The following is a 14,142-nucleotide window of genomic DNA, read 5'->3' as shown; positions in this document are numbered from 1 at the left end:
TCTAATCTAAACGACTGCCAATTCAACACGCATGGCCTCCAGTTACATCCTGAGAAAACAATGGAAACCCATGAAGTATCGGTCAACACTGGCCTCAAGCCTCCCTTCACCCCAAGTTTATTGCTGGTCAAAAGCAAATGGCCGATTCCCCTGAACAATAAATAACAAGCTCCCATGTTCTTAAAAGATTACATCTTCCTTCCGCGACACTGCCAAGCTATAAAAACCCTGTTCCGGCATGTTGGCTGACCATCTGCTTAATGTCGCGGTTTACTCATTACCTTTCCTTCAACCAATTTGTGAAAAGAGCACATTGCATATGGATATGTAAATTCCCCATATATGTAATATCAGTGCATGCATGTTTTAAAAACTACCACGTCCGCTTCACAGTGGTTTCTTTGTGACAAATCCCCTTCCACTCATGCACATTATGACACTTGTTGCCCAGCTGCTAAGCGCTTCGTGGCACCCCGTACCCAGATTTTATTTATATTTCATTGGTAATTTTGACATTTATCTTGCTGCGCATGTGGAACTATTAATTGTATCAGCTTAAAACACAAAGATACACTTACAGTAACACATATCCCATTCTCATTAACTACGCTGGATACAAAATTGCAACACCGTGCCAACATTGCTGCTCCCCCATTCACAAATATGGCACACATCGTGAACCCCCTCTTTCTTGTGATTTTCCGGACCACCCAACACAGGGAAGGTCCCCAACTCCTTTAAACTTACCCATTATCAGATGTGAAGAACACAAGGGTGCTATCCTCCACCTTGAACTCCTGCAGAGTGTTTATTAACGTCCCCACCGAGCCATCAAACTCCATCAAGGCATCTCCGAAGGGTCCTCTGAGAGACTTTTCAGCATATTGGCCGCTGGCAAACTGGGGGTAGTGGGTATGCTAGGGTCAGAACGTAAATGCAGAATGTGAGGTGAGCACCAACATTTTGAAAATTATACACTGAACAGCACTAGGAATGTGGTCAAAGCAGTCGAAGATGGTACAGAGGCAGATGGAGGCACAGACATACGCACAGGAGTGGACTAAATCTGACTAAAACAATGGGCAGAGGAACAAAACGAAAGTGAGAGAGTAAGGGAGGGAGTACAGAAAGTTACAAAGTGAGGAGAATGTAATTAAGTAGAGTAGAGAAAATTGGGGATGAGAGGGTGCTATGCAAGCCTGGAAAGATGGCTGCATAACCCAGGAGCTCTGCAGTCCATTTGTCATCCTGGCTCTTCCTGTGCAAAACAACCAACAGCACCACGAGGAACATCTCAAAAAGCACTGTGATTGTTTTGCATATTACCTGTGTACCATTGTATGAGCACGTTTTCTTGAAACCGGTTCCCTTTTAGTTTGCATCTTAACCTGAGCGACATAGCGTTAATTGTGCTTAGTTACAGCCTCCAAGCTTCTGTTTAAACCTGGCAGCATGGATTGCACTTAATGGTGGTGAATGTGGTGTGGAGTCTGCTGCAGGGCCGGTGACCGGTGCGGCCTACCAGTTCATCCCGGGGGCCCTTTAACTTCCAGTGGTCAACCGAGTCTGTGCTGACCCCGGACTTGAGCTGGAGTACCGCAGGGTCCTGTGAGCCCATTGGCTCCGCAACATTTCACTCACCAGGTCGGCGGTCCAGGCTGCCAGAGCCAAAACCCTCCTCCTTCCCCAGGCCATGGGCAGGACTGTACTACAGCTAGGTCGACCACTGTTGAGGGACTGCAATATTTGAAGTAAGAGCCATGGGTGTAATCAGTCTTATCCCTACACTGCCTTTAAATACATCAGCCCTGAACATGTTCGCCATATTGGGCAGTGTTCTGGCCCGGTACACAACCCATCTAAACTGGAGCCCCTCCCCTAACATTAAGCACAAAAGTGATGGGTGGACGGTTTTGAATGAATCTGAACCAATGGGCATTACTCTGGGTAACCTTCCACAGAACAGTTTCTTATCCGGTCTGCGCCATTGCAAAAGGGGTCCAGCCATTTGCAAATCAGTCAGGTACTGCCACCAATGTTAGCAGCCCAGCCGAACTGCTAGGCCAGGTCCCCTTTGCACGGAAACGCAAGCAACCCCAGACATGTTTCATTCTTGTTGGGCCTCCTCATTGAGGTGCAGCTTGGTTTCCTATGGCGCAGCGAGCAAGGGACCCACGTCTGGGCATACCCTCTCTCGTGCAGCAGGGATGTGACATAGCATATCGCATTTCCCCTTCTGTAATGGCTCAGAGTTTAAGATTAATTCTAAACCTTCCAGCCATCACCTTTGTTTTTGCCTCTCTCCTAACAGCCATTACCAAAGTCTCTGGGAAGAGATACTGCCTAGCATCTCTGCTAGTCGTGCACTGTTACAGGGCCCCCTTCCCAGCTGGGATCCCTGCACAGACCAAGGCAGTAACACCATTGGGACAGGAGTCCCTTACAACCACCATAAAATGGCCACCGCCGCGTGGACAGCACCCTTGTACTCCCAGCCTTCCCCGGATTCCAGCTCTCCTGATTGGAAACCATCTGTGCCTTCCCTCCCCTGCCCTTCGAGCCAGGAGGTGAATGCGGCCTGCTTGCAAGTCCGGCGCACAAGCCCACCAACTAGCGCCTCTGCCGGTCTCTGTTTGAACCCCAAACTGCTACTGCACAGTCTGTGAAAACTCAGCCGCTTTCACCCGCCTTGCACACCTGCTAAGGTAAGCCTAATCATATGCCTCCTCTGGGGTATCACTACTAGAATGTGTTATACCGATGGCGTACCGTCGCATAGCCTGTTTGGTGGGCTACCGCACCATCCACCACCCATTGACTTCTATCCCAGCCGCTCTGATGCACTTCCCAGCATGATCGTCACGACGGTTTCTATCAAACAAGACTCGCCTGCACCCTCCAAACCAGCTGCCTGCACTGCGCAATTAGGCCGCCTCCTCCGATTCTACCAACAGTTGCCGATCCCATTTGGTTTGCCCTCACACCTGTGCCCTCTGGCCACTGCATCTCAAATGGCGTCCCTCTCCGATCCCTTCATATGTGCGGCTCTTTCCGGATAACGTTTAGCTACCTACCGACAAGGCTTCTCAGGCAGGCTCTGCTGTGAGTGAGCCCTCTCTGGACCGACTGTCGCAACACGCTACCCTCACAGACATCAGATTGTTCCCTTTAACTTCACCATTGGACTTGCCAGTGCTCTGCAATGCTCATTGTATACCATTCTCCCCTTATAACGACCTCGCTTCTATGCAACATATCTGTATTTTTGCGCAAATTTTATTTAATTCTCTATCGCAATCTTATGTCACGTCAGCCTCCTACTGCATATTCACTACATGGCAGCATTCTACTGCACACTTACCCCACACAATCTACCAACTACGACATGTTGCACCTGATCTGGACTTTTTTAGCCTTGTGCTAAATGTATTGCCGAGTTTGTCTCTCAGTCCATTGCCTTAATTGTAATATGTCTGTACCTCACCCTATCCTGTCTCTTAGCCGAATACTACATGCAGTTGGCCTGCTTTGATTTCACTCTGTCCTTCTGCTTTGCCATTCTAGCGAGTCTGTAAACTGTAGTAGCCCCCTGTACGAGGGTCTGTGCACCTACCTGACTTTGTCCTTGCACGTCTGCATACTTGATGTAGCCCCCCAGACCATGAGGTGTGGCTCTGCCAGTTATGCAGTCTAGAACCACCTGTATGACGCAACATGTACGTGTCATTTTTGAACTTCAAGAATATCTTTCACATTTTCTGTAACTAGCGCCCTGATGCCTGAAGGTTTGGTGCGCTGCTGTAAATGTAAAAAAATATAATAAATAATTCAATGGAGGCTTTTACAAAGAATCATGCTGGTGTCCCCTTGCAGGCTCTGGGGCTGACGTGGATTCTACGGTGGTGGATGCTGCACTCCCTCAAGTGTGGTTATGAAGGGCATGCAGGAGAGTTTTGCCCTATTAAAACTACATTGGACAATCTAAGTGCTATCATTAACTCCCTCTGATCCCGTTGGATAACGAAAGTGCTTGAGTCATGTAAGCGAAGAACCCGATTGGGGAAACCAAAGACAATATCATTCAATGACCTGCAACAGTCTCTGTTCTGAATAAAGAACTGCAGGCTACGATGATGAAGTGTGATCTGAAATCGAGGTTAACCAAGAGTCCCATGAAAACGTTTGTGAAAAAACTTTTAGGCCAGATCCTGGACAAAACCTGTTTTGCCCACAATTTGTCAGGGCGAGGGCACCTCATGGCTACTTCCCAAACCTAGGCCAGGATGCACACCACATCCCATTGAGGCGCACTTCCTGAACTACAGACCCCCCGGATCCCATCCTCACATTGGCCAGTAAAATGGTGTGAACTTCGTTATAAGTCTGGCAAGGAGTTCATCTGCCCTCCCTCGGCCGCTATACAAAGTGCCCTCAAGACATTCAAACCGGCTCCTCCGTGGCTTGACATCTCTGTTGCAAAGCTGTTCCCAGCTAACCTAGATGTTCAGCATGACCATCGGTTCTAATTGTGAAGCTGCTTCCTGCATTGAAGCCAACCTACCGCTTTACAATCAATCTGGGCTGTGGTGCTTTAATGTCGCCTTTACGTAATCCTTGCTCTTCAAAGGCTGTGGGCCCATTGTCATTAGAAACGTGCAGTACTCTACAATGCTTTCTTTCATTCTAGTTTCTGCTTAGAATATGGTATTCTACCATGTCATGTGTCATAATGTCATCTGGGTGTGATGACATGTCTATGTGTAGGATGATGAGGTTATATGGGTATCTGTGTTGTGGATGCAGAATGTGAGGTCCTATGGAACCCAGAGTATTGTGAGTGGGTCCTGGAGTGTTGGTGAGACAGGGTTGTAAGTTGCTGTGCTGGCTGGGGTAGATGTCCCAGTGGTTCCTATCATATTACTTACCTGTACTCACAATCTGGAATAAACTACTTAATAACTTACCTGTGAGTGGGGAACCCCATTATTTCATCATGCTCTCAATCCTTAGGACTGTAGTCGCTTTCTATGCTCAGTGTGAAGCTCGAATGTACACCCTTATGGTTGATTTACACCCATGTTTTGGTGGGTTTTCCCTGTCATGATTGGCATTAATGTGGGTGTGGGGTAGCACAGACAATGCATGCGTTTTTACACTCTCAGTTGAGTTAGAATGGTTATTAAGGTCATTTATCAATTAGGGGCAGTAGGACGGCTAGTGGGAACTCGCTGCACATATAATTTGTGCTGGAAAAGTCAGGGAAATCAACAATCTGATTAAGGCTAGGAATTTGGTCTCTCCCACATTGACCGGGCAAGTTTTGATATTACTCTGGGGTTTTGACACTTATGCCTCATTCCCTCCCTTTTCAGTGCATAGAGTCCTGTTCCAAGCCACATGGTAGATATGTTGCGGTTGGTATATGGTGGTTTCGTAAAAGCAAAATAGATTGTAGTAGATTTGGTGTTTGATAGATAGGTTTGAAGGGATTGTGGGATTGAGGAAAGGGCAGAGAGACCAGACTCGGACCATTAAAAGAAGAAGAAAAAAAGAAAAGGCTGCAGTACCAAACAAAATTAGGTTCACCAAACTTACGACTCAAAAATGTGTTTCTACGAAACAACCTAGAAACGCTGTGGTCATGGGTGGATTGGTTGGGGCAAAGGTCTTCCATCAACGCCTACAGCCCTAATGTGGACGATCCTCCCTTTTCCACTAACATGTCAGGTGGTGGTCTGTAGCTAAAGACACATTTGTTTTTTTTGCTTTCAACACTATTCGATTTTGACCAATCCACAGCAAACATCTGGTCTCTTTCAACAGCTGCCACTACGATGCACCACAATGATGCTCTACCAGCTTTTAGATACAAAGCGGTCGAGCAAATTATCTTGCATGTGCTGTGTACCTGGTATTTCTCTGGCTTCCATTATGGCTGTTCTCTTGGGCGCGTAACATGGTGTGGGGAAAATGCCAGCCACAGATCTGGGAAGACAACACCATACTGGGTGTGGAGCAGACTCCCTGCACCATGGTGTACAGTACCGCTCTATTTAAGTAAGGCAGGGACAGTGCGGACACTGAAGAGGGGTACTGGTGAGATGAGGTGTGCTAGATCCAAAAGAGGCTTGCGAGAACCCTCAACCAGCAAGGTCCAGGGGCTTGTACAGCCAAATATGGTTGATGCAGCATCAGCAGGAGGAACGGGTTTAGCACTTGGAGGCAGTGCAAAGGGTGGGCAGGAATAACAACAGTAGGAAAATCCAAGCAAGGCAGTAAAGAAACAGGTTAGGCAAGCCGGGGGAAGCAAGGAGGAGGCAAGGTAACAGAGGGTACCTTTCACAGCGACGTACAATATTTCATCACTAGCACCGACTCTGCTGCTTGCATTAACCTTCGCAACATTTGGAAAATTCATCAATTTTTTGCTTAACACTCTATAGAGCCTAATCACCACCCTTATGCAGAGATAACTAGACTACTACTCATACCTACTACTTGGCCTTCCCTACTACTTCCTCCCTCTAGTTAAAGTGCTTAACTTTGCTACCCACACGCTACAATTTACCAAACACCCTTCCCACTTCTACCCAACAACACCATGCGGACTAGCTGTCAATGCACAATCGCCGCCTTTTTAAGTTCTTTTTCCTAGTCTACAAAGCTATCAGCAGCCTGGCTCATCAGTATCTGGCTGACCATCTAATCTAGTCACTGTGTAGTTCCCACCACTCCTTTGTGCTCAACCTCACTGTCCCCAAATCCCAGTGTGTCCTCTCGCTACTGCTCCTGCTCCCTAAACCCCTTGCTCCAATGGAACCCACTGCTCATCACAATCCAAGCCAGCCTGAGGCCTGAGGCTGCAGACTGTGGATCTCTTCAAAGCTTTCTGCAGACTTCACCTACTGGCGTAAGAGGGAGCAGTCCGCATCCTCTTGTCCCCACCCCTCTATTCAGTGCAGCATAATAAAGCGTAATTTGTATATTTGCAGTACTCCTCCTCCCTCACCCAGTAGATTGGTACCTTTGCAAGTCACCCATTTTGTTTTGTCTGTGGTCTATGTCCCACTTTGTTCAAACTCTCAAAATCGCTAATCACTTGTTCTCATCTTTATGTTACTGTACATGCACCCTTCCCTGGGAATGCCTGCGCCATCTGTAAATTTGCTACTGGAAGTCATTTATGACCGACATGGACATCCTTGTTCTTCAAATAAATACAAATACCTCTGGTGCCTTCAAGCAGGAAGAAAATCTGAGCCCTAGCAAGTACTTGGCCAAGCATACATCTTGATAAGGAGATAGAAGGGTATGACAGAGACACCTATTCTGGCCCAGAATAGACACTTGCAGTGATCAGACTTGTCAGAGCAGCAGTACTTACAGAACCGGATTAGCCAAACAGAAAAAAAATTGACAATCTCTGAAAAGGATCAGTGCACATGGAAGGCCAGCAGGCAGAGCTAGGCACATGTCAATGAAGCCTATCATTGATGCTTTCTAGGATAAAGACTTTGAGACAATGGCTCAAGGCGGAAACACGCCATATGCATAGAGTTCAATCCACAGTCTGGGAGCTTTAATCAGGGTCTTGACTTACATGGGAGGCAAAGTACAGGAAGAAGGGATTTCCACTTGCGACAGCATCTGCAATGAATAATTGTGCAAAGGCATTGTACAAATATCCAAGTTGGGTAAAGTCAACAGGCTGTTGAATGATCCGCTCATCCCATACAACAGGAACAAGCACCCGATTTTGATCGCATACACCAAAACACTTGGTATTAGGTGGGAAGCAAGTCAAATTCTGGCAAGGACCCTGAAAGGAAAATAAAAAATAAACAATAAACAACACCTCACAGAGATTAAGCCACTTAAAAGATTCTAGAAACAGCACTACCAGGTGATGGTGATGATCTTCCATTTTCAAAGATATATACAGGTAAATATAAATGGAAAGTACTAGCCAAAACACCTTTCCTGAAAAAAAAACAGTGGTGATTGATTTGATTAATGCCTCAAATTACAACAATTCCTGGGAAGAAGCCAAACCATTGGTAAAAGTGACAGAAATTCTTTGCAACGTCCTAGATCATAAGTGACTGACTGGACCATAGAACATTCTATATCCAGGATTGGATTACCCATTAGACACATTCTTACATTCACCAAAGTGTGCCCCCCTTAGCCCTCTTCCCTATGCCTCCCTCCTCCATTGCCAGGATGAAAAAAAAGATAAAAATTCTCCCCCAACATTTCAGTCATGCAATACTCATACATCATGTCCTCTTTTCCCCATCCTTGTGGGCGCCCCCCAATATGGGGACGGTACCGGAACCTTCGGCAGTGAAAAATTGAGATTCCCCTTTACATTTAATATAGTGCGCTGGGGTGCAGCCTAACCTCAGTCCCTTTTTCCACCTGGGTGGTGTCAGACCTGGCAGCCAGCGCAGAGACTAACTTTCCGCTTGCTCCCCTCTTTATGTTTCCATCTTATTTAACCTCCGTTCGGTGCCTCGCCTCCCCCGGCACATGTCGGCTGCAGGAGGATTCATGAGATGTGCTTCGTGTGCCTTGAGTGCTTGGGGCCCGACCATTGCTGGGATGTGTGCGTGGCCTGTAATGCTCTCCGTTACAGGGCATTCAAGAATCGGTTGTCGCATTTGAGGGAGATCTTCCACACTTCTCCTCGGGTGCACCTTAAGGACTTTGTCTCCAGGACCTCTCATCAAGACTAGGTAGGCCCTCTGTTTGGCACTGCTCCTCAGCGCGGCAACGCCTTCCCGTGGGTTCCCAAAGGAAAGGGTTCTTCAGATTCTGGCAGGCCTGAGGCCATCAAGGTTACTGGCTCCCCAGCCGAGGGGCTCAGGGGCCCCTACAGGGCTGTCCTCAGAAGGGCAGTCAAGTTCATCCTCGTCTTTGACCGCAAAGGGTAAGGATTCGTCGAGTGCAGCCTTCAAGAGTCAGTCCATGGCATGATCCAGCACGACTACCAGCTCAGGCATCAAGGGTACACAGCCTACTGCAGCTCGCTCCAAAGTCGTGAATCATCAGGTCGTTATGACCACCGGCCGGCCGGTCGACTCAAGTGAACTCTGAGGTCGACGCTTCTGCTTTGGTTGCAAGACACAAGCTGTATCCTCTCATATCTGAGCCCTCTTGTGGCCTTCACACCCTCCCACCCAGGGTGTGGCGCAAGGTCCCAAGATGGCAGATACGCAGGTGACAGAGCCTGCTAGGCCGCCAGCCAATTTGGATTGGACACAGGGCCCGCCCGTGCGCTCGCCTATTGAATGAGCCCTGCAAGAAGGTCCCAGTCCCCTTCCCTCTGGAAGTGGAGGTGGACTGTATGGTACAGGCGGGTGGTCTCTCCAAGGATACATCTACCCTTCACAGGCACCTCGATCACAAAGGAGGCCTGGCGCTTCCGAGGGACGGGCCCCTCGGGACCCGGCAGTTCGCAAGGACAGCTTGTTTGAGTGATTCCTCCTCCACATGTGTTCCCCGCATATGACGGCGCTCCTAAAGGACATTTTCAAGGAGGTGATCCTGCAAGTTGTGCCATTCTGGCCTCCTCCTCTGGGCCCTCTTCCTGTACCACAAACGCCACCCCCTCAGTAACCCCTGGATTCGTCTTTGGTCCGGATCAAGAAGGGACCCTGCTGGCACCTGTGTCCCAGGGCCCGGACTCTCCAAAGTCTGGAAAAAAAAGGGGGTGGGGGGGGGGGTTGGGCTGGGCGAGGACTATGATGCCCAGGATGACAAACCCTTGGCATCTTTAAAGGCCTTTCATGACCGCCTTGAGGGCCTTGTGGAGTTCTTGGGGGTCCCCCTTCCCGAGGAGGCCTCCTAGGAGTCAGGATTGCTAGCAGAGGTTTTGGGCAAGTGAACCATGATCCATTCTGGCATCCCCCTCCATAAGGATGCCCTACAGGTGGGAAAAAAAGGTCGAGGAGAAGCCAAGGGCCAACACCCAGATGAACAAGAAGATGGGCAGCAGGCTCAGGCTGACGGATGGGGAGCCAACCGTCCTGGCCCCCCACCCTCAGCTTCACTCTTCAGTGTTGGCGGCAGCCTCACTCTATTCTAAACCATTGGGGGTCATTACGAGTTTGGAGGCCCCCAAAGTCTTGTCCGGGTTCTCTGAATGTGGACTTACCGGGTCATTCCAACCTTGGAGGACCCCGTAAATCCCCATTCAAAATATCCTTTCCCATTCCCATTTGAGCCCCCATAGGGCTCAATAGGAATGGGGAGGGAGCTAATAACGGGCCTGTAAATAGCGGGCCAGTTATTAGCTCCCTGGTCCCTTAGCGGCTCCCACTAAGGACGGCTGGTTTTACCAGCCGGCCTTAGTGGGAACCGCTAAGGGACCTCGGAATGCGGCGGTAAGGGGTTAACAGCACCGGCATCCTTACTGGTGCCGTTAACCCCTTACCGCCGCACTCTTAATGAGGCCCATTGTCTTCCTCCTCAGGAGCTGGCTCCAGTTGTCTTGGAGGACAAGGTCCTCGAGTCTTCGGGCAAACATTGCTATGCCTTATCAGGGCGGCATTTGCGGCAGGCCAACGCGGCTAACCAGAAGCTGTGGCGAGAGATGGGGGGAGTTTCTGCCCGACCTCCCTCTGGAGCAACAGGCCTCCTTCAAGGCTAGTCTGGTGGATGCCCAGGCCATTGCGCAGGACCTCATGGAATCTTCGGTCTCCCACATTGACCCAGCCAGCAGAGGGCTGTGCTTCGGGGGTCGAGATGAGGACGGCGTGGATGCATACCACTACATTTTCTTCTGACGTGCAGCTGCGAATCTTAGATCTTCCCTTCGAGGGCGTGGACCTTTTTCATTAGTAAACTGATGATTTGACAAAGAAGAAAACCTCTACGCATACCGCCAAGTCCTTGGCAATCCTGAGTAAGCAAGGGCAAAAGTAATTTCCTCAGGCTCACGGCAGGGCCGAGATCAAACCCAGCACCTTCACCGGATTGAAGGGGTTTCGGGACGCGGTACGCAGAGGTCTGACAGCTCACCCAGCGACAACGAGAGGAAACAGGAAAGGACTGCGCATGTGTTGCCGCCTCAGACGCCAAGAAAAAGTGACATCAAAGTCGGGGAACACAGCTCCCCAGTAGGGGGCGACTTGCTCTTTTCCACGACAGCTGGAAGCTTCTTTTCAAGAACCCTTGGATCCTATCCATGCTCTCCACGGTCTTCAACCTTACTCTTCCTTTTCCTCTACCATCCTCCTCGTCAGATTGGGTCCCCGGCTCTTTTATGGGAAGTCAAGATGTAGGCAGTGGAACCGGTTCCTCCGTCGGACAGGGGCTCTGGTTTCTACTGCAGAATTTTTGCAGTACACAAGAACAACCAGGCTTGCCTGAGGGTAGTCCTGGACCTGTCATTTCTGAATCTGTCTTTACCGCTCAAACGCTTCAAGATGATTACTCCTGTACACATCGCAGACTCTCTATGCACAGAGTACTGGATGTGTTCCCTAGACCTCAAGGACGTGTACCTACATGTCCCAATCTACCAGCCACATCGGAAGTTTCTGCGGTTCACAATTATGTCATGCCACTTTCAGTACAAGTACTGAACTCGGCCCATCATGTCTACAGGAAGTTGATGAATGCAGTGGCGGGCCTTCTTCGCCTAGAGGGCCATCACCTGTACCCTTACTTGGACGACTGGCTGTTGAGGGCCAGTTCACCCAAGGTGGTGGTACACCCCTGCCAGAAATTGGCAGATATCCTTCATCAGCTGGATTTTTCCCTCAACCGGAGGAAGTCACCATTGTGCCCCTTCCAGGGTCTGGCATTCTGAGGGGCATGCTGGAACACAGAAGTTCAGCATGTGTTTTCCACGTCCGAGAGGCTCCTCTCCCTTCGCAATATGATCATGCACTTTCTGGCCAACTCAACCACCTCGGCATGGTGGCTCCAGCAGACTGATGTTGTCCTGGATGCTCACAGTGCTGTTCGTGCACCTCAAGATGAAATGCCTCCAGCTCCATCTGGCGGCCAATTAGGATCAGGAGACAGGGTCTCAGTTGGAAAGGCTCCCAATATCCCCACTCCTCCTGCCTGATCTCACTGGTGGTTGGACAACAAAGTCGCCGTGGGGACCCCCCCCTTCACCTGACCAGGGCCTACCCTGGTGGTGACGACAGGACTCATCGCTTTTGGGCTGGGGGGCTACTCTGCAGCGCTACGTGATTCATGGCGCATGGTCGAGGGCGGAAGCCCTCGTGCATATCAATCTGCTCAAGCTCAAGGCCTCAAGGATTTTCTACCCCTTATCAGGGACAGTTCAGTTCTGGTCAGGAAAGACAACTCCACTACAATATTTTACATGAACAAGCAGGGTGGCACCCGTTGCCCCTCTCCTCCGCATAGAGGCGGTTTCGATGTGGGAATGGGCTCTGATGGAAGGTATTCAAATTTTGGCAGTTCACCTCCCGGGGGACAGCAATGTGCTAGCGGACCAGCTGAGCCGATTAGGGTTCAACACCTAGGAGTGGGAGTTGCACACCGACTCCTTGTTGCCCCTATTCCAGCGCAAGGGGGTTAGCGGACCTGGACTTGTACGCATCCCATCAGAATTCCAAGTGCCCCCAGTTTGCTTCATGGGCAGGTCAGGGTCAGAGGTCTCTGGAGATGCCTTCCAGATCTGTTGGCACGGCCGCAGCTGTAATGCGTTGCCACCTCCCCACCCCCCCACCCTTCTGCTTCAGCGGACCCTCTGCAAGTTCCGGGCGTTGGTGGGCTGCAGCCTCATCCTTATTGCCCCCCACTGGCCCTTGAGAGCCTGGTTTTCGTATCTGCTATAGTTGTGCTCCCAGAGGCCCATCCACCTTCCAATCCCCAACAGGGGCTTCCTGACACAACAGGGCGGTGCAGTGGAACATCCAGACCCGGCCAGGCTGGCACTGGCTACCTGGTTCCTGACCAGCTGAGGCTACAGCATGTCAAATTTTTGGATGACAACTGGGATATCATTCAACAGGCCAGGCGTCTGTCTACTCGGTCCCAGTATAATAGCAAATGGACTAGGTTTTGCCATTAGGCTTGAGACAAGGGTCTGGATACCGTCACCTGTCCTCTGGTTGATGTACTGGCTTTTTCAACCCACCTGGCTCGTTCTGGAGTGCAGGTGGGTACCTGCCGCACCCATCTGGTGGCCATTGGGGTCTACAAGAACTCCCCGAATCATGTGTTTTGGCGGCTAACCCGATTAGGAAGGCCCACCTCAAGGGGCAGTCTAGGCTTTTTCCTCAGGTGCACAGGACGCACCCGGTCTGGGACGTCAATGTGGTCTTTGCAGGGCAAACCTTTCGAGCCAATGGCTTCGGTGTACATCCGGTTGGTGACAATGAAGACAGTTTTGTTGGTGGCTCTCACCCCTGCGCGCACGGTCAGCGAGCTACAGGCATTATCTTCATGCAAGCCTTTCACCACGTTTCACAGCGACACGGTCATCTTGCGCACTCACCCGAATTTCTTGCCCAAGGTGGTCTCTCCATTTCATCTGAATCAAGGGATCTGGTCCAAAAGGCCCCTGCATTCCTTGAACCTCAAGAAGGTCCTCAAGTTTTACCTCTCTCAGACTAAATCCATCAGGAAGTCTCAGGCGCTGTTTGTCACTTTCAGGGGCTCCTCCCCTGGCTCTCAGGCTTCCAAGGCTTCTATTGCACGTTGGATGGTTCAGGCCATTTCTGAGGCATATACGGCCACAGGCAAACCAGTCTCGGAGGGGATTCATGCCCAGGCAGTGAGGGGTTAGGCCATGAGGCGTTGCGTTCCAGTGGCATGCTTCTTGAGATGTCAGTCGGCTTTCTGCAAGTACTATTCCCTGGACACCAGCTCCAGGCCTGAAGCAGAGTTTGGGCAAGCAGTTCTGAGGAACCAGCTTTGCGTCTTCCTAGGAGGCAGTTGGTCATGGCTCCACCGTATGCTCTTGTCTGGTGGAATCACCCACAAGGATGGAGGAAAGGGGACGGGACGTACAAGTAATTAAAGTTACTCACCGTAGGGACTTCAGTACTCATAGTCCCCTTTCCTCCATACCTCCATACGTCCCACCCACTTTACCTGCTTGAATGCCAGGGGCTAATATATGATCAGTGTAGCCAGGTATCTAAGCGTCTG

At 50.1% G+C, this 14,142-nt stretch overlaps 1 protein-coding gene across 2 annotated transcripts in view; it reads right to left on the bottom strand.

The window, feature by feature from the left end:
* The window catches only part of LOC138514163 (arylsulfatase A-like), a 270,214-nt gene that overhangs the window by 95,865 nt on the left and 160,207 nt on the right, over positions 1 to 14,142 (bottom strand). The window contains exons 4-5 of one of the 2 annotated variants that reach the window (XM_069629470.1): positions 7,601 to 7,819; positions 748 to 917 (exon numbers count right to left, since the gene is read on the bottom strand). In XM_069629470.1, the coding sequence (XP_069485571.1) occupies positions 748 to 917; positions 7,601 to 7,819 (389 nt within the window). The remainder of the gene's footprint in view (positions 1 to 747; positions 918 to 7,600; positions 7,820 to 14,142) is intronic. The other variant, XM_069629471.1, reaches the window with a different exon arrangement.

This window comes from Ambystoma mexicanum, chromosome 12 (assembly GCF_040938575.1).
Source record: "Ambystoma mexicanum isolate Mex_15411 chromosome 12, UKY_AmexF1_1, whole genome shotgun sequence".
Classification (NCBI taxonomy): Eukaryota; Metazoa; Chordata; class Amphibia; order Caudata; family Ambystomatidae; genus Ambystoma; species Ambystoma mexicanum.
Note: the sequence above shows the minus strand (reverse complement) of the source record. Positions and strands in the feature narration are given on the sequence as shown.